Source organism: Emydura macquarii, unplaced genomic scaffold, assembly GCF_026122565.2.
Source record: "Emydura macquarii macquarii isolate MOO-44397 ecotype Brisbane River unplaced genomic scaffold, CSIRO-AGI_Emac_v2 contig_2768, whole genome shotgun sequence".
NCBI classification, from domain to species: Eukaryota; Metazoa; Chordata; order Testudines; family Chelidae; genus Emydura; species Emydura macquarii.
In genome coordinates, this window is record NW_027132905.1 from 2,647,501 (window position 1) to 2,675,368 (window position 27,868).

The 27,868-nt window shown below is 42.4% G+C and overlaps 1 protein-coding gene across 4 annotated transcripts in view; it reads right to left on the bottom strand.

The window, feature by feature from the left end:
• Positions 1 to 27,868, bottom strand: part of GRIA1 (glutamate ionotropic receptor AMPA type subunit 1) — a 157,100-nt gene that overhangs the window by 16,446 nt on the left and 112,786 nt on the right. For all 4 annotated transcript variants that reach the window (XM_067567154.1, XM_067567153.1, XM_067567152.1 and 1 more), the window contains 2 exons: positions 6,827 to 7,025; positions 5,296 to 5,543 (listed from right to left, as the gene is read on the bottom strand). In XM_067567154.1, the coding sequence (XP_067423255.1) occupies positions 5,296 to 5,543; positions 6,827 to 7,025 (447 nt within the window). The remainder of the gene's footprint in view (positions 1 to 5,295; positions 5,544 to 6,826; positions 7,026 to 27,868) is intronic.

The following is a 27,868-nucleotide window of genomic DNA, read 5'->3' on the forward strand; positions in this document are numbered from 1 at the left end:
TCCGGTTAAAACAGCAGTAAAGACACGGCAACTCACTAAAGCCTATAGGGCAGCCTGCAGTTGAACTCAAGCTGCTAACGTGAGTTAAAAGCTAAGTTGCCCTGTTTTCACTGCCATTTTTATCCGAGTTTAAAGTTAAGTTAAGAACACAGTTAAGAACTTTAAAGTTAAGAACTTTTTTCTTTTTCAGGGTAGATGTATCCTAAGTTACAAATTAAATGTAGTGATAGTGAATACACATGGCAAGTCATATATAAAAGTAATGAATAATCATGTAACACATGATTATTCCTGTTTTCTAAAGCAGAATGCAAGTTAATTAGCACAGCAATCACAGATGAACCATTTGCAGACGAAGTAGCTAACTGATGATCTGAGAGCGTATGTAATTTCTAAGCAGGCGTATGATATTAACACAGTAAATCCTCTGTGGAGCCTCTGCATGTACAAATCACTCAGATGATATTTTGTGCCATGTGTTATACATTTTATTTTATTTTTTCCTAAGAGGTTTCATTTAAAGTAATTGGTTCTCCCTCCAGTTCACAAGGAATATACAAAGCCTCCAATATCTCACAGTGACACAGTTTCCTTGAGGAAAGATTTAGCTGGCTGCTACTTATTTTCTCTGAAATGTGTCATTTTAGGTGGACTTTTGACAGGGAACATTTTTATTCATTTATGGGACTCGGAAAAGCTGACACGCATGTTTATGCTGCCTCTGGAGAACTTTGCTTAAAGGTTATCTGTTTCAGAAAGCCGACTCCAAAACAAGAGTGTTCCTATTTCTCCTTCCCTAAAACATTTCTATTTCTTTTTAGAATGTGAATCAGAGACTCGTATTGTAGGTGGTTTTTTCATTTGCTTTAATCTATTTTGGACAGTTTGGCTTTGAGCTATTGTTTTGTTCCCAGAAGCACTAGATTTACTGATTCAATGCTGAATGATGCCCAATGCCAGATTCATCGGGGGTAGGGGGGAGAAGGCTCTCTTCCATTCACCCCTGGCAGCCCAACATACCTGGCTGAACTGACGGGTGGGGAGAGAATTGTGCGTGTGATGTAGGATGAAGGTTGCGTCTAGGTTTCCAGCCTTGCTCCCAATAAAGTCAATGTCAAAACTTCTACTAACTGCAGTGGGAGGAGGAGCAGGCTCTCAATATCACTTTCACCAATGAGAAAGGACATTTATAAACATATAAAGAAATTAAGAAGTAGAAGATTAAATCGGATCTAAAATTCAATCACCTAGCCCCCAAAACACATAAAGAGACGGAATCAGTTTTGGACGAAAGGAAAGAGAGCTCCAAAGCCCGATAGCTAGGATTTTGTAAGAGAGCAAAACATAACTATGGAAAGAATTTAGATATTACCAAACATACTGACTCAAGGGCTTTCTGATTTATCAGATATTAAATTTAGGAGAAATGTGGACTATGATGCAAACCAGAATTGATGGTTGATGTGTAAATATAAAGTTGGAGATCCTCATTTCTAACACTGGGGACTGGCTGGTAAGCAAATTCCCTCTTTAACCCCAAATGAATGTTTACAAATATGTCTCTGTGTATGTACAGGTCTGTGATCTGAACCTGTAAGTGATTTTAAGTACTGGTTAAATACTATTAAATAGTTTAAGCTTATATGCATCCAGTTCTGTTGTGACATCAATGGGATTTAAAATGTCCAGTTCTTTGCAGTGCATTAAAATGTCTTTCTGTGCCAACGAGCTGTGTTTCAGCCGAGCGTTCCTTTATGCTTTTCTTTGTATAAAGATCTTGGCCTAATCCAGTGATGATTCAGGCCCCATCTATTTAGGGCTGTATAACATCCTTTATCAAAACAGAACACAGTGGCAGCGGTTTACATGTTCTCGATGTGCTTGCTACCTTTATATGTTTTTAAGTTATTAACGACAGCTTGTGAATACTTTTCTAACTGGAGAGAGTAAATGCACATACGTGTCTGATGAATTTTCCTTTTTGGGGTTAAACTAAAATGACTTTTCTCATTGTTTGTCATGACAAATAAACAGCTTTAATTATGGATAACATACATGATTTGCCCATACCGTCTCAAGAAATGGCACGAAAACTTCCTTCTTGTGCAACTGATCTGGTTCCCAATGAAGCCAATGGCAAAACTCCTGTTGACTTGAAAGGAAACAAGATCAGGGCCCCTAAATTCCCTCAGTCAGTGAGTAGGATCTGTTCCCTAGGTGTCTGAATGTCACCTTTCTCAGTGCGTACTGTCGTGTACAGGGGCCTACAGTGAAGACAGACACCACACGAGGACTGTAAAGAAAATACCAAAAGCTTGACAAATCAAACAACAATAAAATAAAACAAACATCATGGGACAGAAAATTGACAGCATCTGTTTCAAAGAGACACCAACGGGTCAAATGGAAAATCAAGCATTCCTCCTTGACTTGTTCGACTGGTTTGGGAATTGGTTCCACATGCACTTAACAGAGGTTACAATGTAAAAAAGAAATGGCAGAAACTTTGTATTCTGCTGCCCAGCAGAGGCATATTTGGATTAGCGGGATTGATCTGATTCTTTTTGATTTCCCCCTTGTATTTTTGCTGATGGGTTGTTGATGTTGTTGTTGTTGTTAAAGGTATTACTAATGGCTTCCTCATACCCTGAAAATTGCAGGACAGACTGATTTTGCACATCAGTCCTGCATCTTAATTTCCATATTTTCCAGACAGAAAATAAGTATCGGAGAGAATATGCTGGAAAAAACCCTGCAGCTGTGATAGTGCATGCACATTAGTTTGTAGGGAACTAAAGAATTTCATAGCTGGGGCCACATTTTAATAGAAAGATTGTCTTATGGACCACCTGCTCCCCCTTCAAAAACTAGCAACATCTCTGGGGCAGCTACAGCACTTGCTGCCATGGAAAAGTAATATCAGGAAAGTATTTAACACATTTTTAATGCTAACTTTAAGGCAGTGTAATAGCTGGACACCATGGGCCTGGTTCAGTGCCTGTTGATGTCAATGAGATCAGGTCCCATAAAACCAACCAGGTCTTCACTAGAAAATTGTCTACAGGGCGCTAGTGATCCAGGACCACAGTTTAAAACCCTCCACATTAATTTATAGTCATTGAACAAGTAACAATCACTGTTAAGGCTCTGTTTATATAGGGTTATTTACTGATCAAAAGATTAATAAATGATTAATCAATTGCTATCAATAGATTGTTTGTCTCCATGTCTTATCGCCATCTTTAACACATTCTCTGATCAGCTGGTAATTATCCACAACACACATTACTTAGGTCTGTGACATGCTTATAAACACCCAGTGGTCTTTTATTAACCCTTATAAATGGAACCTTAACAGTCAGCAATACCCAAACATGGCTGCAATTTTGCAGACTGAAGGCAGGAGGGTAGGATTCTGTGACAGTTACTGTCGACGGTATTAGTTCTCTTACAGCACTTTGGAAAGAAAGTGGCTTCCCAATACATAAGATGCAATGCCAATAAAAGAATAAGGAAGCTGCTCAGGATGAACCTGGATAGATGAAATCCTGAAATTGGATGGGGATACAGATAGGTCTCAGACCACCAGGCTTTTTCGATCTTTTTATATCATTTAGTTGTTCTGCATTCTATTCTGCTAGACTGTGGGCTGTCTGTGGCATTCTAGTCACTTGGAGCTTATTTTACTTTCCATCAGGACCGATCCTGAGCTCCAAACTCAGTTTCTGCTTAGGCAAAATTCTCACTGAAGTCAGCAGGACCTCAGGATTTGACCCATTGCGTTCAATGCCTCACAGAGCTCAGAAAGTGAAAATCACTCTCTACCTAACTGATCTTTTTGAACATTGCTTTCCTACACCTCTTCCCCAAGTTTTTCTTTTTACCTTAGACATAGTGGTAATGTCAAGTCTTGCCCTTCCTTGATTTTTGCTGGAGGGCTGTTTGGACGACATACACATGTGGATTGAGAGCTCTCTCTGTCCTTAACTGAAGGGGGACAGGTTGGAATCCCTGGGTGAGATCTTGTTTATGTTCTGGATTAGTCCCTGTTCAGTCAGCACAGGCCAGCAACTGTTAGCATAGTTGCTTTGGTGCTAAACCCAACTGTATATACAAGGAAAGCCATGTTTTGCACTGCTTCAGGTTTATCCCTGCTTGAAAGTGAGATGCGTTCAAATGGTGCAAATCACAGCTTTTCTTGCCTCTACGTGGCTGTTTGCTGCACCGATTACTGACCAGCAATGGCTAAATCCCAGTACAGACAAGGTCAAAGACAACTTTCCTCCCAAGTGTTAATGGAAAGAATTGAAAACCCAAATGTTTTAAACAGTCTGAACAACAGAAAACCATTTCTACTCTCATTTAATGAGCTAGCTACTAGCTACCTTCCTTCTTTCCTTCCTTTCTTCCTTACCCCACTAGTCCTCCAGCTATCCATAGAGTCTTTCAGGGCAGAAAAGGCCTGAATTTCTAATGTTAAAAAAAAGGCAGGAAGAACAACCCCTTTAGTTAAAACAATGTCCCTAAACAAAACAAAAACAACCCCCCTCTCTCCCTACATCATAAAGATGCAAAAACACTTATCTTGATGCAGAGCTGGCACACGGTAAACACCCACGTGTGAAACTGTTGCCTCCATAATGCTTTTCATCCCATATTCTTTTATATTTGTAACCATATTAAAGATCTGGATTTTGTGCTTTTTCAGGGATTTGGTTAAGAAAAAAAAGAGCCGTAAAAAATATTTCACTTGGCAATTGCTGTTTTGGGGTTCAGAAATGTGGGACTTGCCCCTCTGGGAAGATGTCAAGAGCCCTAAACTCAGCAGCTGCACTGAACTCTTTTAATTCATTTATTATGATTATTTTTAGCAAGGATGAGAACACTTCATTTTTCATTTTGTCCTCGGGCGTTAGCATTTCTTTTCACCTCCACGGCCAAATGCTGTTATCACAGGAATCCCGCTCAGCACAGATCCAAACCAGGCTTATCCCACGCAATGTAAAGAGGTGCATTCCACGCGCCACAGGGTGAGCCTCCTTTCAAAATACTGCTCTGTTAACCAATGGTTACGATGCAACAGAATCCCTTATGCGGTGGCCAATTTCCATATGCAGGGCTTGAATAATTAGTCACGCCCATCACCGTTGAACAGGAGCAAGAAGTTTAATGACTTCATGGCTGAGGATTTACACCCCCTGCTATCGTGATTAATATGGCAATGGAGATTGGACTGTGTGGGTACATTGATTTCTTGGGCTGCCTGACAAGGAAAAGCAAATCCAGCCTACTTACCTCAGCGCAGACCCCTTTGGTGTTGCAATGCCATAGCCTTTGGAATCCAAGTTACCTCCCACCTTCATGGTGTCACACGGCTTGCGCTGCTCTATGTACTCATTCATGGTGGACTCCAGGAGGTAGGCGTACTTCCCTTTCGACTTCCTCACCCGGATCATCCCCTCTTCTGTGGTCCTCACAAAAACGGAGGGTTCAGCTGATTTCATGTACGTCCACATCTTCTCAAACACGGCTATTTTAGATCGCTGCATGGGGGCAACACAAACCCAGTGCGTATTAGACTGGAAGCAGGTGCTTGTATACCAGTGGAGACTCATATTTGGCTTGAGCATGAACCTAGGATTTGTGTTAGCTAAGGAAGGCCAGCTATGTTAGAAGTAGTTTAATGAGTGGCTTTAGGACAAAGAGCTCAAATATCCTGCAAGCCCTCTTGGCCATTTGCACCAAGTAATTTCAGGATAAGAATAATATAGCAATGGGTGACGTTCACCCAGGACTGGATTGTGCCTGTAGACATGAGCAAGAAGAAGGAACAGCGTGGGGCTAGAGGAAACAATGGGAGGTAGCGTTTTCAGCAAGCAGAATTCCCCATCAAATCCCTGGTGTGGAAAGAGAGCACCCTCTCTGCTAAAAAAAGAGAAGTCACAGGAGGGGGATATAAATATTGTACTTTGAGTATACCACTAGATGTGGAAACAAGGAAAGTATTTAGATGCCAAAGGTGGAAGGAGGAGAAGCTAAGGCAAGGAGGGTGGAAATGTTTAGGCTAGTTGTTAGGGAAATGTGCTTAACAATAAAAGCAACTGGATGGCAAAAAAGACTCCCAAGAGAAGTGGTAAAGGTTACGTCTACACGACAGCCTATATCGGCATAATTTATGTTGCTCAGGGGTGTGAAAAAACCACCCCTGCGCGACATAAGTTACACCGACATAAGCGCTCGTGTGCGCAGCTAGGTTGACGGGAGCGCTTCTCTAGCCAACATAGCTTCTGCTGCATGCGGAGATGGTTTTATTAAATCGACCGGAGAGCTCTCTCTCATCAGCATAGAGCATTTTCAGCAGAGGCGCTGAAGCAGGGTAGCTTTATCAGTGCAGATGCGCCGCTGTAGCGCTGGACGTATAGACCTGGCCAAAGACCCCATTCATGCAGATGTTTGAGAAGACATTAATGGGAATGTTGTAGGAAGCAAAATGAAGGAGGTAGACTAGTCTTTTCTGGCCCTGCTATGTATGCTTCTGCCAGATGTAATGGCAGTGTATTTATATATGGTAAGTGGTTCCATTTAATTACAGGGCAAACTAAATACTTGTTATTCTGTAAATTTGAGTTGCAAGTCACAGGGTAATTACTTTTGGAACTGCTAAGTGCAATTACTCAGTAATCTGCAGAAGCGTGTAATTATTGTAAGTTTCTAGGATATTTACAGTACTCAGCAAACTATGCATGCTGTAGTTTCCATGGAATGGCACAAGGGCTGACACAATGTTTTTGTTTTGTATATTAAAGTCTTAACTAAATTCTCTTACCCTAAAAAATTCTTTTGTTGATCCAGCTTCCAGGGTCCCATAAGCAATCTCTGTTTGCTTGGCTAAGTCTTCTGCACTCTCTATGGGTGACACCATCCTCTCCACAGTCAGGAAGGCAGCCAAGTTAGCCGTGTAGGAAGAGATGATGATCAAGGTGAAAAACCACCAGACACCACCAACTATGCGGCCAGAGAGGGATCTAAAAACAAAAGGGGAGGGTGAGAGGAATCGGGATGAAAGAGTAGAAGATACAATTCGATGATAAAGACCAGAAGTGTTGTATGCGGCTTAACACCACATCCGTGACCATCAAGCAATACCAGGTCTTACACCTGTTTCCCTTCTGTGTCAGAATGGAAGTGTGCGTCTCACGCTCTTTCCTTGTTATATGTGTGAAGACACAGGCTTGAGTGAAACAAAACTATCACCTTTGGTGAAAAATAATGTGTGCAGAGAAACTTGAAACATTTTGCTTTCATTTTCATTTTCTTTCAGATTTTTAAAAATAGCAAAACACAGCAACAAACAACCAGAAACTTTAAATTCCTGGGTAGAGTTGTGCCTGCCTCAGAAAGAATTCTTTATATATATCAGCAACAAGTGAAATCCTAGCAATGGTATGCTTCCAATACAAGATAAGGATGTGAAAATGATCAGTCATGTGCAGAAAAGGCAGACATATTTAATAAATGTTTCTCTTCTGTATTTGATTCATAGGCTCATGGAATTTAGGGCTAGACGTGACCATCAGATCATCTAGTCTGAACGTCTGCGTACCACAGACCATTAAATTCCACCCAGTTATCCCTGTAGTGAGCCCATTTGGAAAGAAGCAGGATGCTGTAATTCATAACTTACAGTCATAATGAAATATTTCCTTTCCATCAGTAATTAGGGAGGACTATTAAACAGCAACTATTAAATTAAACATTTTAAAATCTGCAGAACAGGATGATTTGTATTATCCTGCACGAGTACTTGTAAGAGTATTAACTGAATTGGCTGAGACACTCTCTGAAACATCAATGCTGATTTTTAATGAATCTTGACACAGTAGGGAAAACATTGGAAAAAAGCTACTGTCATCAATATTTAAAGGAGGTAAACAGGATGACCTGGTTAACAATGCGCTGATTAGCCTGACATAAATCCTGGGCAAAATCACGGGAAGACTGATATTGGATGCAATCAGTAGCAAATTAAAGAGTGGTAACATAATTAAAGACAACCAGCATGATTTTATGGAAAATAGGCCTTGTCAAACAAACATCTTTTTTGGTATGAGATCACAAATTCAGCTGATAAAGATAACGACATTGACATAATATAATTAGACTTCAATAAGACGTTTGACTTAGTTCTGCATTACTTTTTATAAAAAAAAAATTAACAGTATACAAAAATCAGTGTAGCACATACTAAATGGATTAACAACTGGTTAATTGATATATCGCAAAAATTAACTGTATACGGGGAATCATGAGCCAATTAAAATGTTTCTACTGAAGACCCTCAGGGTCCTTGCTCATTGGCCCAATGCTGTTCAATATCTCTGTCAGTGATCTGGAAGAAAATATAAAATAATTGCTGGTAAAATTTACAAAAACAAAAGTTGGTGGATTGGTAAATAACGATGAGGCAGGTCAGTTATGTAGACTGATATGGACTGGTTGGTAAACTGGGCTCATCTGAACAATGTGCCTTTTAATTCGGCCAAGGGACAAGGTGAATTCTCCATCACTTGGAATTTGTAAATCAAGACCAGCTAGCTTTCCCAAAGTCATGCTATAGCTCACACGGAAGTTATGGGCTTGATGCAGAGGTCACCACGTGAGGTTCTTTGCCGTGTGTTATGCAGGAGGTCAAAAAAAATGGTCATAATAGCCCTTGCTGGCCTTATAATCTATGAACCTACTGCCCTGTCCCGTCAGTTAGATTGCCAATTAACTCTAGGCATCTGGAGACAGACAGACAGATTGATAGATGAAGCAGGAATTAATTTACTTCATTCAAACATTTTAATATAATTAAAATTATATTCGCTCCCCAAATTGCTTGTACTTTCTTTCCTTTGTAGCCAAACCCATCTCTCAGGCAGGAAGGGAAACCATAATGCTACTTTATGCAGCCAAGCTGGCAAGGAAGGGGTTACTCATCAGAAACACTGCCTGTCTCCTTTGAGCTCAGCCTTTTCTCTCTGCAGGTGTGTCTCTTTACCATCCTCTGTCACCACCCTGAAATCTAGCCTTGACTATGGTAATGGAAATATAGCCTTTAAACAACAGACATGCTGGTGACACATATTAACTTCCATGCCGTCCGATATCTGGGTTTGCATGAGTTAATGGATTCAGCTGCCATGGTTTCTAGAAATTATTGTGGGCTAATACAATTTGGCAAACAAAACTGCACACTCCATTGCTCCAGCTAGGAAAAAACAAAAAACTCCACATGCTTCACTAATCACATAAATCAGAGATGGAAAAAGACTGAATGAAAGTAGTCTGTTCCCTGCACCGCTCCTTTATATTATATACTACTGCTTTGTCCAGTCTATTTTTAAATCTCTCTGATGTGGGAGTAGCTGTTCTTTCTGACATCATGTAATCTCATTTATACCAACCAGATCTGAAATCCCTTTGGTCAAAATTGCCATTCTTTGAGCTCAGAGAGACACCGTCTAATGGAAACCAGGGACCACATTTGCTCAGCAACAAAACTCTTCCAAATACATTTGAAATTTGCGGAAGGGAGACCACACATTTTTTAACACTGGGGAAATACAACCCAATGCATCACACATGCTATCAGCTTCACACTCCTAGAAGAGCATTCACAGCAGTTTTCAGAAAATGCCGAGAGAGCAGTCTGCAAGAAATACGGCCACAGTAAATAACAGGAACAAAATGGCAAACTGTTTATTTTACATGGATTGTCTTCTTCCAGATTTGGGAATGAAATGATTGCTTACAAAAGTAAAATTGGTTTGAGCCAGGCTCTGGGCAAGCAACTTTCCAGCCCCTCTGCCAGTGCTGACCTGTAGCCCCCTTGCTACTTCAGTCCTGAGGCTTGCTTAACCAGTCATGTAAATTGCATGCTGCTTCTGTGATGTCAGCAAACTCATTATCACTGGCAACCTGAACCTGAGGTGAAAGATTTCAAAGCCGTGGAATGGAGGGTCTCATGTAGAATCCTGTTTCCTGACCTAGTTAATATAACCTACCTCCAAAGTGATGTTCATAAAGGTGATACAGTTTCTTTTCTGAAAAATTCACCTCTTACAAAGCAATAAGAACCCCATATTTTTAATATAGGGCAGGTGGACGTGTTTCATGACTGTAGGACACTGTTGTATTGCTACCATCTTGCAGCTGTTCAGCACTCAGCATGACACAGGTTAGTGCCTTGGCCCAGATTAGTCGCTGGCTAATCATTGGTCCGATAAAACGTATTACCTCCCCCACCTTGTCTCTCCCCAAGAGGTGGTCATTCCAAATCAGAGTTAAGGCACCTTAGTGTGGGAATATGTGGGGAAACGTGAACTAACACTGCACCCTTTCTGTTAGTCTCCAGGTCTGTCAACTCCAATGCCTTCACAACACATTACTTTTAATAAACGGTGGAAAGAGTGGGGAGAAATCCATGGGTTCAATGAACACACCATCAGATCTGCGGGAAAACAAAAAAAATATCTGTTTCCCTAATTAGTCTAGATGATGCGTGTTCAGGGAAGGAAGCACTTGTAAGAGGCAGCAGAAGCACCAAACAAGAGTAACTGGATAACATCAAAGCCAACAATTTCTGATGATGAAGGCCACTTCAACCAGGCAAGCAACATTTGCATAGCAAATAATTATGTTCATCCCCAGCTGCAAATTATACAGCTTTTCTTCCCTAATGAAGCTGGGATATTTCTGTGACTTGCTACATCCTATCAGCTGTAGTCAACTGGACCCCAGCCTTTAGATGGCAGACATCATTACCTTAATCATTATCGATTTATCCCTTAAGGGCTGCCTGCTGTTGGTTGCAGATGGCTTTTGCTTCCTGATTATGCATCTGTCATGAGCTGAATAAAAAAGTAAAAATGGGGTATTGGCATCTGCTTCCCACAGAGGGAGACCTCCAATGGAGACAGCCACTCACCCTAGTGTCATAGCAATGTGTCTTACCACAAGAGGACGCAAAACAAACCGCAAACTCGGTTATGCCTTGTTGTGTGATGTTTCATCAGAGACAACGTTGAAGAGCAACATTTTGTCCCATTGATGGATATATAACTTAGAGTTAGAAACCTTCAATCTACGCCTCTCAGAATACTTACTGAGGGATTGACTCAGACTGCAGTTCTGCAGATTGCAGACTGCAGACTCTTTGGGGCAGGGGCCATCTTTTGGTTTTGTGCTTCTACAGTGATAGCACAATGCGGTTCCAGCCCACGAATGGTTGCTACCACAGTACAAGTAACTAATAAATGATCATAACAAAGGTAAAATGTCCGTGATGAAACGTCACATGATTGGATGTAACCCTACTGGGCATTTTCATGGGTAGATATCAGTGACATATGTTATGCAGAAGGTTCTCAATTGGGAATTTTCTGGGTACCCAGGTAGACCACCCCAACTCCGAACCAGCTCTCAGTAGAACAATGGTACCATTGTTACCAAATGCAAATGACCGAGAAGAAAACAGCAGCTTATGTAACACATTTTAAAGCCCTTGCCCTGTTGCATCTGTAGACCGAAAAGAGGCAGCAGTGCTGTCACCATGGATACAGTTTTCAGAGGTGTGTAAGTGATTTAGCAGCTGAAGCCCCACTTTCAAAAGTGACAGAAACTTAGGAGCTTACATTTCATTTCAAGTCAATAGGACTTCGTCTCCTAGTCGTTTTTGAAAATTGTACCCCATGGCTAGCTAACAGAGAGTCACCTTCGACTTGAGTCGTAGATGTCATCTTTTTTAAACCAGTTGCTCTAAATTTCAAGCCCCAATAAAATCTACTTTGTCTCTTTATACTACTTTACACTAATAGGCAGAATGAGGTTTGAATTTGCTTGCACTGAGTAGTCTCAGGTCTCCTAGTCCACGCCAAGCATAACGTTAGGTGTCAGCTTTCCCCTGTACTGAAACCTCTGTTAGTGACTGAGTACTCCATTAAAGTAAGGAAAGATTTCGGTGCCCACATCCTTCAGCCCTCACATGGGTCTTGCCATTTGGATCTGTGTATTTAACCTTTGTATTTATTCGCATTTAGGATTGTATTAATACTTGGGAATAGCAGCGTTTTTAAACAGAATAAAATCCTTGCAAGTAATAAACGGAGAGGATAATAAGTGCAACAAGAGGCTTTCATTAACATTTGGCTGACTCTGGGATGTGGGAAATGATGAAATAGCTAGATTAACCAGGTGGGGTTTTGTTCTGATTTGTTTTGCTACATTGCCCCCTCTGCACTCAGAGTAATTCTCTTCTACATACTTCAAATTGAAACCCTTGGGGTTCTTCTTCCAGCTTTATCTGGCTGGCCATAATCACCCCGGCCTTCTCCCCACTTCTGATTCTCTATTGCCCTAGCAAGACCTGACTCCAGGGGAATATCATTGAAGCCCTCCAGATCCCATGTTCCTGTGGGAGATGAGTCTCTGGATTCTCTGGTCTTCTATTTTAACTTTGCAATGCATCAGCGCTCCTCAGGAACTAGGATTTCCATTCTGTGGGGAGTTCTGACATTTGGGGGAAAAATCCAAATTGGAATGAGAAGCAGGAAATTCTGAAATTTCCTGTGAAATGAAAATTCTGACAAATTTCAATTTGGGATCATTGAAATGTTTCATTTTGATCAGGTAAAAATACTTCATTTCAGTTCACTTTGTTTAGACTTTTATACTATATTAAAATATTGTATGTAAATATAGTCTAGACGGGGTTCCAGGGAGGATGGAGCGAGGCTGTTCTCAATGGTAGTAAATGATAACAAGGAGCAACGGTCTCAGGTTGCAGTGGGGGAGGTCTACATTGGATATTAGGAAAAAGTTTTTCACTAGGAGGGTGGTGAAGCGCTGGAATGGGTTACCTAGGGAGGTGGTGGAATCTCCATCTTTAGAAGTTTTTAAGCTGTGGCTTGATAAAGCTCTGGCTGAGATGATTTAGCTGAGGTTAGTCCTGCTTTGAGCAGGGGGTTGGACTTGATGACCTCCTGAGGTCCCTTCCAACTCTAATCTTCTATGAGTCTATGATATTAAATTACAATATTAATTTTAATATTGCCAGTCTAAATTAAATGAATTGCAATAATAGAGTCAAAGCAGATTGTTCTGCCTTCTAACTGTTTCAACGTTACCAAGAGAAATTCATTTAGACTTTCTTATTTTGTTTCAATAATGATTCGTTTCAACTTTTTCCCATCAACAACTTTGCCAGAAGAAATACGTTGCCGCAGAATGTTTAGGTTCCCACTTAAACCATATTTTTTGACAGAAAACTGTTCTGTCGTCTTTTTTTTCCAACCAGCTCCACTCAGAATGGCCAGAGAGGGGTAGAGGAGCATTCTCCCTCTGCAGAGGAGGGTTGTTGTGCTAGCGATAACCCTGACACTTGGCATGAAGGGAAGAGGGCAAGGGGTATTCCAGGGATAGGGAGGGCTCATGGCAGGATGGAGCTTCTGCCTGCCCCATACACCACTGCCAAGGACCTTATGCCAGTGATGCAAGTTGAAGGTCTTCCTCCGAAGATCTAACATGCAAGAGTACTGGGCGGCTCAGGCTCAGAGAGTTAAAACCAGTTCCTTGGTCACCCCATCCCCCATCGCCACTGTGTTTGAACATCTGCCCCAGGATGTTTTTTGAGAGTTTCTATATCTGGACACCAAAGCCTTGTTTTCAGCAGCCTCATTTTTTTGTGCCACTCCATGTTTGTTATTTTATTGTGAACATTCCCACCTTCGTCTGGCAAGGGGCTTAAAGGAGGAATGCCAGGGTCACAGGCCAGGACCATAGCCATACGGTGAGGCCACAGACAATATGCCTCCTCTTTAGTATTGACTTCCTTTTCCACTACACATTCAATCAATCACCCACTGCCCTCTTGGGCTGTCTGGTAAATGGCCTGGATTTTTGCCTGTCTGTGAAAGTTAATTAAAAATTGTGCCAAGTCAGGCAAAAATTCAGGACATTTTCCAGGCAGGCAGAATGCTGTCCATATCGTAAGTATCATGGGCAGTCTGCCAACAAGGGCAACATTGGTACTCTACTCTTAAACCCCCCCAAAAAAATTCCTCTTGCTCTTACAGGATGAATTGCACTGACCAACTTTAAACTCTTGTTTTAAAACACCCTCTCCTTTCCTGCATGACAAGTGTGGCCTCAGAGCTGCCATGCCACTGTTGATAGAGAAGAAGTTTAAACTCCCCTTAGTTCTCATGGAGTGAAGGTTTTCTGTGTTCTAATTTTAGCCCTGATGGATTCTTCACAGGAAAAAGAAAAGCATCCAGCTAATGCCTCATTTCTTAAAACAAAATGCAATCCCAGCTCAGACAATTTGCTCTTTGATCTTATCCCTCACAAAAGGTAACTGAACCTAACAGGAATTTGCATATGCTTTGTCAGTTTATTACAGAGAACATCAATTCTGTAGCAGAATACAGTTTATAAAAAAAGATTAACAAGATCATCATGAAATATACAAAATAAATCTCTTTGAAAATTGTTTGAGGAGCTTCTCAGTTCTTCCTCCCCCCTGAACTCATTTCTTCTGGAGAATTGCACTTAACCTGACAGCGTTTTAATTAGAAATGCAAATCCAGGATTCTAAAGGCATGGTTGCTTTGGGAGGATTTCCCAGATTTGCTGTTAAATTCATTTCTAATAAAGGCTTATTTAGTCGACTGACATATTTGTCAGTGAATGAATTTATGCAGAAATGGTGAAAGAAAATCATTTAGGCACCTGTGGAGCAAATGCAACCTTTGATCTTCTACATACACAGCATATGTTCCCAGACAGCTTTCTATTAATGTGGTAGTGACCAGAAATAATTTCACATGTATCTCAGTGGTTAGACATGACAAGACATTTGATGAAAACATTTCCTTTGATTCTGATTTGTGAGGGGCTTTGTCCTCTGCTTTTGCTCCCAGTTCCAAATTTCAACACACCCTAAATCTCAGAGCTAAGATTAGTCAAAAAAATCAATGATTTTTATTTCTTTTTGAAACCATATTAGAACTGCAAATGTCACACTTTCATCCCCAAACCACACATCAGTCCCAGGTCTGCGAACAGTGGAGGATATTTTAACAGACCTGGTCTGAGAGTTTGGAATTGGTCAGAGACTGAAAGCAAGGGAAGTGGTGTGTGATTTCAGGAACTGTTGTGGCATTTTGCACAACTGCAGTTTTTATCTTCTTCTGTTCTTCTGCTTCAGGTAGCATTTGGAATAAGCTCCCAACTGGTTTTTATGACATGTGAACCTTGATTATAGCATGTTTCTCCCCGTGCATTGTTATATTAATTTTTTTGCCGTTCATTGACATCCCGAATTTGCACATTATTCATATGCCAACTCTGCTTCGCTGCACAATTGCCAAGGAATTTGGACTGCAAACTTTGGTGTTAGAATGGAGCCTCAAAAGTACCTCTTACAATGTGTCGAACATATTTTCCCCTCTCATTTTAATGGCACATGTTAGCTATGCTTTCCCCAACTCCCCCCATGACTTTTTACATGGTGATAATGAATGCATGTGTTACTTCAAAGTGGCTGAGTACGTAGACTTCAACCAATCAGAATATTTTATGCAGATACAAGGAGTTTAAGTAATAGGAACAAATCCTTACAGAAGTCTGAATACTGTATCTATTATATTCTGTGTTCTCCTTTTAAGCCTGTAAGGGACTGGGGAAATCAGGAGAGCTTTCATTTATCTGTTCACCATCTGGGAACTATCCCCTTTGCCACACCTTCAGATATAATAATGAAGACCAGACTGCCTATCAACACCGATGGATTGGAAGAACGAGATAACTATACTAGAATCCAAGCAGAGCCATTATATAAAGGACCTCAGGGTTCCATTTGCTGTTTAAATGTACAGTGACCATGCATATAATTTGTGTATAAGCAGCCTCCCTGATTAATCTCAAGTATGAATCCCAATCAGAATAGATTTAATCGTATTGCCACTGCACGCAGAAGGCCGTCAGTCCATCCGGCATTCTGGCTTGATTTCTTTCTGTGCGGATTTAATTACATTTTACAGTTTACTTACTACTCCGTCTCTGTCTGTATTCAGGTTAATGACCCTGGACAGCAAGGTATTTCCCCATCCCGCCTTCCTCTACAGAACAAATTCTCATTTTCTTCAATTTCTGTTCACTGGGCAAAATCTCTCTTTGAAATGAGTTTTCATGCTTTGTCAGAAATGTATTGCACCACTTACAGGCTTTCTTTTTCTCTCCATCATGGCTGAGTATAAAGAAGACATTATGGATTTGGTAATACTCTTTTCCAGACGCCCAAATCTGCATTTTTGAGAGAAGAGGGGTGTCTAATAACCAGAGTAAAGGACTAGAGGTCAGGAACACTTTATTTCTAATCCCAAAATAGCACTGCCACCTCACGGGACCCAGGACAATTCACTCACCCTCTTTTCTTCAATTTCCCCTTCTATAAACAGGCAATAATAATATCTGGTTACATAATTCAAGTGAGTGTCATGCGGATTAAGTCACTGGGTCAGAGCCACCTCCTGGATTCTGTTGCTGCAAGTCTGGTGAAAGCGTCCTTCTCCAGAGGCATTCAAATCACCAAATAGATGGGATGAGTGAATGACTCTTCCAGCAGCCTCTGCTGGTGGGGATCTGGTAGGATCCTAACCAGCCCTTCATCAGTGAAAATCCTCCTCGGGGAGACATGGCAGTACCATTTCCTGCCCTCTCCCAGGGTGAATTCCCTTCTGGTGCTGCTGAATCTCACTGACTCATGAAAGTGTAAATTGCATCCTTCATGCTGGGTCAGTATGTTCTGTATAGCACATTGAAGACAAAGAAGTTTAAAGACTGTATGATACATACTAAGTGTTATTAGTGGCCTCATAGACTAGGACAGCTCTAGGAGGTCTGGATGCCGTGGCTTTAAACTAGTGGATAAAATTCTGGCCCATTAAAATCAGTGGGAGTTTTGCTGTGGATGGCAAAAGACCCAGGATTTCATTCAGTGTGTGACTCTTCTGCTTTCAGTCCTGTCCACTTAAGCAGTGAGCATTGACTATTGGCAGCAACCACTGAGGAGTTTGTGGCTGTTCTGAGTCCATCCCTTCTACCTCCTCAATGCCATCACTAAGGGCAAGGATTATTATGGAGAAAACTCTGGCCAAACATTTTATATTTAGAGACTCATAGACTTTACGGTCAGAAGGGATTATTATGATCATCTAGTCTGACCTCCTGCACAACGCAGGCCACAGAACCTCAGCCACCTACTCCAGTAATAGACCCCTAACCTATGACTGAGTTATAGAAGTCCTCAAATCATGGTTTAAAGACTTCAAGGTACAGAGAATCCACCGGCAAGTGACCCGTGCCCCAGGCTGCAGAGGAAGGTGAAAACCCCTCAGGGCCTCTGCCAATCTGCCCTGGGGGAAAATTCCTTCCTGACCCCAAATACGGTGATTAACTAACCCCTGAGCATGTGGGCAAGACTCACCAGCCAGACACCCAGAATGAATTCTCTGTAGTAACTCAAACGCCCCCTCCATCTAACATCCCATCACAGGCCATTGGGCATATTTACCACTAGTAGTCAAAGATCAGTTAGTTGCCAGATTAAGGCTGTCCCATTTTACCATCCCATCCATAAATTTATCAAGCTCAGTCTTGAAGCCAGCTAGGTTTTTTGCCCCCACTACTTGCCTTGGAAAGCTGTTCCAGGCCTTCACTCTTCTGGTTAGAAATCTTCATCTAATATCAAGTCTAAAGTGCCTGATGGCCAGTTTATATCCATTAGTTCTTGTGTCCACATTGGTGCTGAACTTAAATCATCTTAAATATTTATGGGCAAAAGGGAAAATTCAAGCACACAAAGGGCACCGGTAGCCACTTAAACCCATTATCTCTACCCAGACTTCTCTCATGAGTAGCCAACTTCCCAGTTTAAGAGTCACTTTTAAAGCAAGCACTGAAAAGCTTTTTGACACATTTCTTCGACATGTCAACCACATCCTTTCTACTATTAGAATCTGTGCTTGGCCAACAGGCCTCACCATAGCAGCTGTCTGTCCCTCAGCGCCACATCTGCACACCAAACCACCAGAGAACCACGCTGGGCCGATGGATACCAGTCAGTGGGAGAGACACAGAGAGAAGGATTCAGTCTTTGGGGCAGGGACTATGTCATCTCCACGTTTTGAAGGGGCCAAGTGCATTTGGGGTGCCACCACTGCAAGATAATCAATGTGATAGACAATAAAATAATTAATGGTACTTCAGGCCAGCTAAAGTTTTCAGCAGTTACATAAGCCGAGACCTGAGATGGCTAGTGGTCTTCAGCAAACAGAAATAGGGTGGGATTATTAGTGCAGCCTAGGGGATTTGAGTGTCTGTTCATTTTACTGGGAATTGACATGCAAATCCTGTGGGTGGCTTTGGAAATCTGTAATTTCCACACAGTAAATTAGACGTCACATCAAAGCGACTGCTCCATAATCTAGAAAATGGTCCCTTACAAGCTGGCCCTTTACAAAACACATGGAAAATGACAAATAAAGGCGATACGGGAGGAAGAGGAAGGCGTGCGTGGAGATAGTGACTAATGACTGGCAGTCCCATTCCAGTCATTCCTCTACCGCTACAGGAGGGACCGTAGCTACAACTGCTAAGAAACGTCAGTCCCTCCAGTGGACCTTTCTCTGAGCTCCATTGCCCAAGGCTGTGACACGATCCCCTAACACTGATCTGTAACCATGTACTCCCTTCTACATGCCGCTGTGTTAAAATTCCCTAATCATCCCAACCACACATGCTCTGGCACTGTTAGACGTGTAGGGTGAAATCCTGACCCCAGTGAAATCCATGGCAAAATTCCCCAGTGGGACCAGGATTTCACCCATAGCATAGACAAGCCCTTAACAAACACGCGGGGGGGGGGGGGGGGGGGGGGGGGAGTCCACCCCCTATCTTTGGATATGTGTGCAGTTTACACAAAAGTCAATCTGTCATCTGTCTGAGGGCAGAATGCAGTGAGCTGGGTTATCTGTCTCTTTTCTGGGACAGTTTCATCCTTCAGTGGTCAGAATCAGGTTTTTAAAAGGGCCCTGAAGAAGGGAACCAGGAAAACCAGATTACCCAAAGGGCATACAGCTGTTCTTTTCCAGAAGGCTGTAAAAAAGGGGAGAAAATGAAGAGTAAGAGGAGAGCAAATGAGAAGAACCCAGAAAAGTAAAAATATCATTGATGACAGATGGAGAAGTCAGAGATAAAAACATATCTAGTTGTCCTCCTAACTAAAGGTGCTATGGAAACTCTCCATGTTGTTGCCAGGTACAATTACGGGATGGGTGATTAGGATGAAGCGTTGTCTAGAATGTAAAATCAGCTATTTTGGGCAGTGTGGTGGTTACACTGAAAGGCAAAATATTTATTGTTCCACGAGGGAAGTTTTGCAAGCTTTTGCTACAAGCAAAGCATAGTTTTCATCCCCCTGAGCAAAACTTTCAGGGTAAAAATGCTATTCACATTGTTCTCACTTTGGGGACATTTGTTAGCTTTGCTGCAAAAATTTCACAAGGTGCCATGCATAAAATTCCCCAGAAGCACTAACTGAGGTACCCCGGGAGATCCATTACTCAGAAACTTTCTCCACTTCAGGTGCCACAGAATTTACTGCAGTTTCCCTTCTTCTTAAATGGTTGCCTACTTTGCTAATTGGTCCAGAAATCTCTCCCTGCTGAAATGATTAGGTGCAAAGATTTAATATATTTTGGATTGCATGCCACCAGTTCATCATTCCCCTAAGGCCCTCCTTTTACATTTCAAATGCATTCCCAGTTTCTGTTTTCATCTCTGAGACTGCCTTTGAATTTCAAGGCAAACCATTTTGAATTCTTCCCCAGTTTCACAGGGGGGCTGGCCCTTCTAAAGGGAGCTAAGTCTCAACCCACCTGTGACACGGCTGATTTGTCTCCTCTGGGGGAGAGAATGAATTAAGTCACATGACAGGTAGTCATGTGTCTAAAGCAGGTCTCTGGGAGGGTAAAAAACCCCCACAGGTAGGCAGCTAGTTAATGGGGGGGAGGGAGAGAGAATTGTAGAGTAAAGCTTCAGGGGAAGGCAAGTTTGCTGCAGTGGTTCCTTAGACAAGGCAGTTGGGGCTGGGTACAGGATCCAGCGGAGAGCTTTGTTGCCTGTTAGGGAGAAGGCAGGCCAGGCTTTGCATTGTCTCCATTGGTTCAGAGACCAGAGGCAGAGACAGCAGGCTGGGTGGAGGATTTTGGGGTTTGTTTTGACCTTTATATTAATAAAACTAGATGCCAAGAAGGGCTGTTGTTGGACTTGTAAGAGCCTCTCTTTGACTTATGGAGGAACCAAGAAGGGAAGTTAAGGCAGGGTGTTGCAGAACCCGCCCTGGTTGCAAGGGGGCATGTAGGAGGAGGATGACCGTGTTACACCCAGGTTTCCTGGTGTTGGTTCCTCCTCCTTTGGAGATTTCCCTGTCTGATTGGAGAAAGGCCTTTCCCTTGCAGAGATGTAGTGTTTCTTCAGGAGCAGAAAGCATTGCTCTGGGTAATTCTGTCTAGTTTCTATATTCCTGCTGTTTCTGATTTAGGATCCTGTTGCCATGACAAAGGTTACCTGTGTCCCATGGAGGAGAAATGCTACCTTCTTCCACTTGTGTGAGCCCTATAACATGTTTTCCTTGAGGGCACATGATTCTCCCTTGCAGTAGAAACAAGCTTTTTCCTCTCAAAACCAGCATCTTTCCTGAGATCAGTACAGGCACCGGAGCACTCAGGCCTTCACACTGGCCCCTTCAAACCCCCCAGGGCAGGGGGAAAAGGGGGCTCAAACCATCAAAGGGGCCACATGTGCATAGAGTTACTGTTATCAGTATGAACTCACCTGCTAAAATCTCACTTTTTTTTTTTTTAGAAGGGGTTGGAAACAATGCCAGAGAGCAGCTGTGACCTGTCTGCCTCTCCTCTGCCACAGATCCTGACTCGTGTGGTTTCAGTGAAAACTGTGTTAAAACCCGTGATATATTACCTTCAATTCAGAGGGGTTTTCAGGTCCTACTTGGATGCAGGGGGCTCGGTAGGGAAGCAGGACATCAAAGCCAGCCTGCAGACAGACAGCCTACACTAAGCTGGGGGTGAGCTGTGCTCTCTGTTTTATGGAGCAGCTTGCTTTCTCTCCCTCTGATTTTGGACTCTTGGTGTTCTCATTCTGAATTTTAAATAACAAGGTATTGTTATGCTGCAGCCTTCCAGCCAGTATTTTATGTTTAGCTAACGTGTCTGTGGGGATACCGTGAAATATTGCACTGCGGTGAGGTTTCACAAAGCCAGGGAAAGGAGGAAAGCATGCCAGGGACCAGCCCACTCTATATTTCTCTCCTTCCACAGGCAAGCCCCATCAGCAGTCCATGCGCTTCTGACGATGCGTGTGCAGCGGACAACACAGCCATTTATCCTTTTAAAATCCCACTGAATTTCAGTGGCAGTTGGGCACCTAACTTTCTTCACTCCTTAGGAAAACCCCAGCCTTAGAGGCAGGGACAGGGCCCCTCCTTGGTCTATGCTTATGTCCATTCCAATTCATCTAGATGGCCTCATATTCTTAATATTTCCCCCTCTCCCACTTTCCTTCCTCCTAGCAGTTTTTCTTTAGCCATAGAGACCATGTATGTGTTTCCTCTCCTCCGTCTCACTCTGTTATAATCTTCCTCTTCCTCGCTCCAGTATCTTATTTGGTTGTTTGCCCCTTTGAAGTGAGTTGATTAGTAAAAGGAGGTATTGTGAGAATTAATTAGTGTTTGTAAAGTGTTTTGAAGTCCTCCAATGAAAGATGCTAAAACACTTTGCACTTCTAGCGGGCCTTTTATGTGAGGATCAAAGTATCATTGCTGCTGTTGAATCATTACTGTTCAGCCTTTGGATCTGAGGGCAAGAAACAACTTTCCTGGGATAGGCAATAATCAGAATTACTTTATGGGCTTCATAATCAGATCAATCTCTTTAAAAGTATGTTGTTTATGGAGACACACACACACACACACACACTCTTCCCCACTCTGCTATACTATCACAAGATGAATCCCTCCTAGTTTATGGGTACTGTTCACCTCTTCACTGTGATGAGGTGAAAGGTACCATCCATGAGTTCAGGAACCGTGAATCACCTGCCCGCCAATTACAGAAACTGGCACCAGGGATCTCCAGAGAATTACCAGACACCCCAAGCTGGCCTCATTGAAGATAGAGCCTGCAAAACAGCTCCTTGAGAGACTCATCTGCTCAGCCACTCAGCCTCTTCCCCAGAGAGTCTCATGTAGATTCCACTCCACGCTGGATGAGGCATACTGTTAGCTCAAGACCATGGTTTGCCTCAGTGCATCCATTGATCTGTAGCTAAAGAAATTAGTTTCCGCCAGTGATGACCGCAGGAGCTACGTGAATGCACGCAGGAGGTTCTGTGGTCACCTTTCTGGTCTACGCTCTGGACTGCAACAAACTCAATAAGCCTGCAGAAGCACTTGCCTGACTGGAGTTTCTATCTTAAATAAAGCCAGCCACGAAATGAAAGGGGGCAGGGGAAACCCCGGTATGCAGCTGCATCTGCTCCAGCACACACGGCCCAGAAACAGCCACAGCACTGAGGAGGTTTTGAAATAAATTCTGCGATCGAAGCGGAGACGAGGGCTTTCAAACAGCCACTTTTACATTTTTTTCTTTTGAAATTGCAGACGTCCCCCAACATTTTAAAACTACCTGAGGCAACGTTAGCTCTGGGAGCCCTGGTTGCACGTGGTGGGTAAACTTTCTGAACATGCCGATAGGATTTCCACCCTCCCAATTCTCTGCCAATTCCCCTCCACCCTGCCCTGTAACACTTGAGCCCTGGGGCTCATATCGCTTTGCTAATGCCCCTCAGTCCTCTCCTGTGACAGGCTCTTCTTTTCTGGGACCCCCGATGCCATTAATATTTCTGCTCTTGGGTTTTTCCTGTGCAAAAAGGCACCGGGAGTGAGATGGTTTGATGAGACAGACAAATATCCGCAGAGGACTAAGACAGGAGACCGCCACACGATTCTCAGTTTTTGGACATAGACGCAAGGTTTCAAAGGTAAACAGTGAACAAACCAAGCCTCAAGCTTCCCCTCTGAGTCCCCCTACATTGAACCACTGGGAGTTTACAGGGATCATTCTTTATTGTGCCCTGTCATCAAAATTGGGGAATATTCTTCCCTAGGCATAGGTGATTATTCTGGGTTTCTACATCTTGTACCCAGACAAAGTGATTTCAGTGTCTGGAAATCTCTGTTGAGGTTACTAATCTGTGAAACAGATTGGCTAATGTGCTTCTGTGAGCTCATTCTCACTGCCATGGTGCAGGACGGAGTGCATTCTTTGTATTTGGTAGAGTGAAGACACAAGGGATCATGCAGCCCTACCCAATGAATGAAATTATAGTGTATTATCACACTCCCCACCAACACCACTGGAGCAGCACCTGCAGAGCTTCTACAGGGGAAAAGTCTTTGAACATCAGAATATAAAATATCTCAGGAAAAGGCCAACCGACCAAGTTCACCTACCTCTTTTAAATGCATCTGAAAACCACCTTCCTGCTCATTCCTCAGATCTCTCAATCCTTTCTTTCCCCAGAAACAGCCTCATCAACTGGTTAATCCTCTTTGCATTGCAGAAATGGCTTTCTCCAGTCAATCAGCTCTTTCAAACCTCCCACAAGGAGCAAAGTGGCATCCCATCCCCATTAAAACTAGTTCACTTGCCGGCTTTTTAACATCACCTGTGACAGCATGGGCTTTCCCTGCCTGTTGCTTTGTGGTGCTCCTCTGAGAAGTGACGATGTTGCATTGCAATACACTCTCTGGTTGCACGCACATGTTTGTGTATGTGTAATGACAAGGGAGAATGTTGTTTGCAGGGTCTCCCTGTCAAGCACTTGTGAAGAAGTTTAAAACAAAAACTAAATGGTTACAATTAATCCAGACCAGAAATTAAAGGAGCCTTTTTCTTTTTCTCAATTGTTAGCCAGAAACTTCTGTCCCCAATGGGGGGAATAAATCAGCCAGCAGCAGCTGTGGTTATTAGATCTAAATATGAAACCAGAACCATCTGAATCAAGGAACTCAATCCTCAGCGAACTGTGTATCCAGACAGTGCGCAAATGATACGTTATTGCTGATTAAAGTGATGTGCATCGTACTGGGGAGTTATTTAACAAAGCTTCCCTATACTGTTGCCTGTGAAAACAGAACAAAGGCTTCCCATCTTAGATGTAATAATTTTCTGGAGTGGCAACGTAAAGCTCTGTGTAAAAGCTACACTTGCAAAGGATTCAGGGAGACGTAGGTCACCGAGTTCCACACGACCACTTGTTCCAGGGCAAAAACACTCCAATGAGTTATTAGAAAGATGTAACTGTGTGCATCCCTTGACTGGTTTGAGCATGTTTGGGAAAATAGGCTATCAAAAAGAAATGTATTATTAATTCAAAACCAGCAAGTGAGATTACAGCATAACAATGGACATCTTTGATCCTCAAAGGATTTCCCACTGAGGTGAATAATGCATAATCTAACCTACAACGTCACATTTTTGAGTCCTCATAAAGCATTACAAACGGTATAAAATGGCTAACACAAGCCTTATCCACATCAGAGATGTTCTATTAAAACCCTCCAGTAAAAATGCCAAGTGTTTTCCATAGGAAATTAAACAATACCCGCCCCACACAATAAGTATTCTCATTTAAAAAAAAAATTTCCATGACAATTTTTCAGTTTTGCAGAGAAAAAATATGAACAAACAAACCAGAAAAAACTTTTAGATTTCAAACCTATTTTTTGTAAAAACAAATATGCAAACAAAGCAAAACAAAACTGGTTTTGGTTAAATTGTTCAGTTTCTGAAAACGAAAAACTGATTTTTATATTTTGATTTTTGTTTTTTTTTACCAAAACCCAAACATTTTACAAATTATATTTTGGTTTTGCTTTACAGTTTTTCATTCAAAAAACCTGACAATTTTCCACAAAAAAAGATGGAAAAAAATGTTTTGATGGAAAAAAATTTGATCAGTTCTAAAATATAGTTTTGCTCATGTATGAAAGGGTAGAAGTGGACCCTGAATTTCTCTAAATTATTAGCTAATATTTTAGCATCTTGATTGGGAGAGCTCACTGTGCTAGACACAATACAATGCTAAAAGACAGTTCCTCCTAAAGAGCTCGTAGGCTACATACACAAGGCAGAAAAAGGGTTAGGAGGGATAACAGATCAGTGAAATGAGCTGTCCAGCACCACAGTAACTGAGTGGCAGTGATGGGAACTAAAGTCAGCTCTCCTGACTCCTATTCCAGTGGCAGTGCTGGGAACTAAAGCCAACTCTCCTGACTCCTATTCCAGTATATATCTATATATGTATATATGCTTGGAAGGATTTGATTTTTCTTGGTAAATGGCAGTAATGTTGATTTCACTGCACATACACAAACTGATGAAAAAACACTTCCATCAATAATAATAAAAAAGCATAGATAGACAAAGTAAGAAAAATGCTACTTGAGAACTTACTAGAGTCAAAATCCAGTGATATAGACTTTTGAATTAGGCTGGTTGCAGGTGGACTAGCAAATGACTACTATAAATAAGTATGATTTGTTGATTTGAGTCTTTTTATGTTGTGCATTTTGACATGTGATGTTGATAGTTTGTGTTTTAATGGTTTATAAAGCTTTAACTTTTTGAATGTCAGTGTCTACTGTCATTAAATAATTGTTTGACCCCACCTCATAATTTCGTGCAACTATGAAAATTTAAATCCTTAAAAATGCTTCAGAATAAACAGTCAAATTCTGCCAAGCCAACCTATCTGTTAAACTACATTGTCCCTTCCTCTCACTTGAGCTAAAGGAATAGCTCGGCTCTCTGGTAGCAGTAGTAGACTATTATTCTACAGTGGACTAATAACTAAAAAGAGCTGTGAAATACATTCATAATGTAACACACTGGCAAAATATGTGTTTGTGTGGGTTCCCTTTTTGAATAAGATACTTAGACAATGCCCAGGTTACAAATAATTAGCAAGTTTCCTGTAGGCATCTCGGGAGAAGGGGATTGAATGCCAAAAGGGGACTGAGTTTGTGGATGAGTTGAGGAAGGTGCTTGCACAGAAGAAGGCATAGCAAATGTGTGTTTGAGATGCTGACAAATGGATGGATGAAGCTGGCATTCAATATTTATAAAGCACTTGGAAACCCTCCGATGGCAGGGACTATGTGGAAATCCAATGGATTATTATTATTTGTTCTCTACAATTGAAATGAACCAGTATTCTGCCAAGGGTATTCTATCATGTAAATATTCTTTTCTCATGAGCTCTCGTCCCCCTCATCACCTCTCCAAATGGAAGATAAGGTAGCAGAGAAGAGCATTTTCCAAATGTTCCCATTGTTCTCTGGTTGCAGGATCTCGGTTGCCATGGAATGTGGGCAAGTCCCAGAGTGCAGTTGCTCAAACCGCGTGTTGAGCTGTTTCCATGGTGAGTCACCTAACTTCCTTCACTAAGTGCCTTTTAGAAGTAAGTGCAGCCATCAGCTCTGAGGGCTTTGCGAGGGCTGCCACCTCTCACCACTCCTGGCCCAAATTTCATCTTGCTGAAAGTAATTAACTCTACCAGGTGCAGGTAATTTTGATACCATTAAATGTATTTTAGAAAGGGAATCAGTCATTTCCAGAAGTTGAAATGCCGATATAGATAGATCTTTTTCAGAGCAGCTTCAGCTTGAGTTGCAACAAACTTCGAAAAAAGAATGGCCCCGATCCCAGGGCTGGATTTACACTTTATGCATCCCTAGGCACAGCATCTTCAGTACCCCCCACCTACAGCTGACCTTCGTGGTTTTCATGCAGGGGGTGAGGGGGGGAGGAAAGACACGGTAGGTGAGGTAATATGTTGCATCGGACCAACTCCATCTGATGGAAGGTATAACCTTTCAAGTTTAGTAAATAGCACATTCACTTCTGGCCTAGAAGAGCACAGGTTCAGGTTTCAAGATGCACAGGGCTGACGCTGCAGAACCAAGCATCGCTGACAGCCACTGACTCTTAGAGGTGACAGGAAACGGAAGTCCCTTCTGCAGGCCCTGTGTCTACACCACATACCACATTTAGAAGAGTCAGGTGGAACAATCCGTATTCTGCCTCCCCTTCCGCACAGCAACGCTGCACTGAAACCAAGGTCGGCGGCGCAGGACAACCTATCCCCTGCGCAGTGGCACTTCCGATGTGCGTACAGCGCAGCTGGGAGACGGGATTCCCAGTGTGCGCGCACAGACCGGTGCTAGCTCAGCTCTGGCGAGCATGCTAAAAACAGCAGCACGGAGATTGCAGCCCAGCTGGCCTGTGCTCAGACCTGGGGGAGTCGGGTGGGCTTGGATGGTTAGCCTGAGCTGCTGCCAGTGCAGTAACATCCACGCTGCTATTTTTTACTGCACTCGCTCAAGCTGGGCTTGCATGAGGCTGTCCACCAGCGCTGGGAATGACACCTCCTGGCTGCAGTGTAGACATATCCTTAAAACCACTTTGTTCCCACACACGTATACACCACAGGCACTAATACCGTTCACACATACACAGTGACAATCCAGAGATCCCCCATTTGATGGTGATGCTCCATAGAACTTCTCCGCCTCGCATAAGAGCTTGACACACACGAGTGGCTCTTTTGCATTCTCTGTCCTGAATTCAGTGCAGATTTCCTACGCACGCCATTTCTGCAGTGGCAGCCTTCATGGCCACCA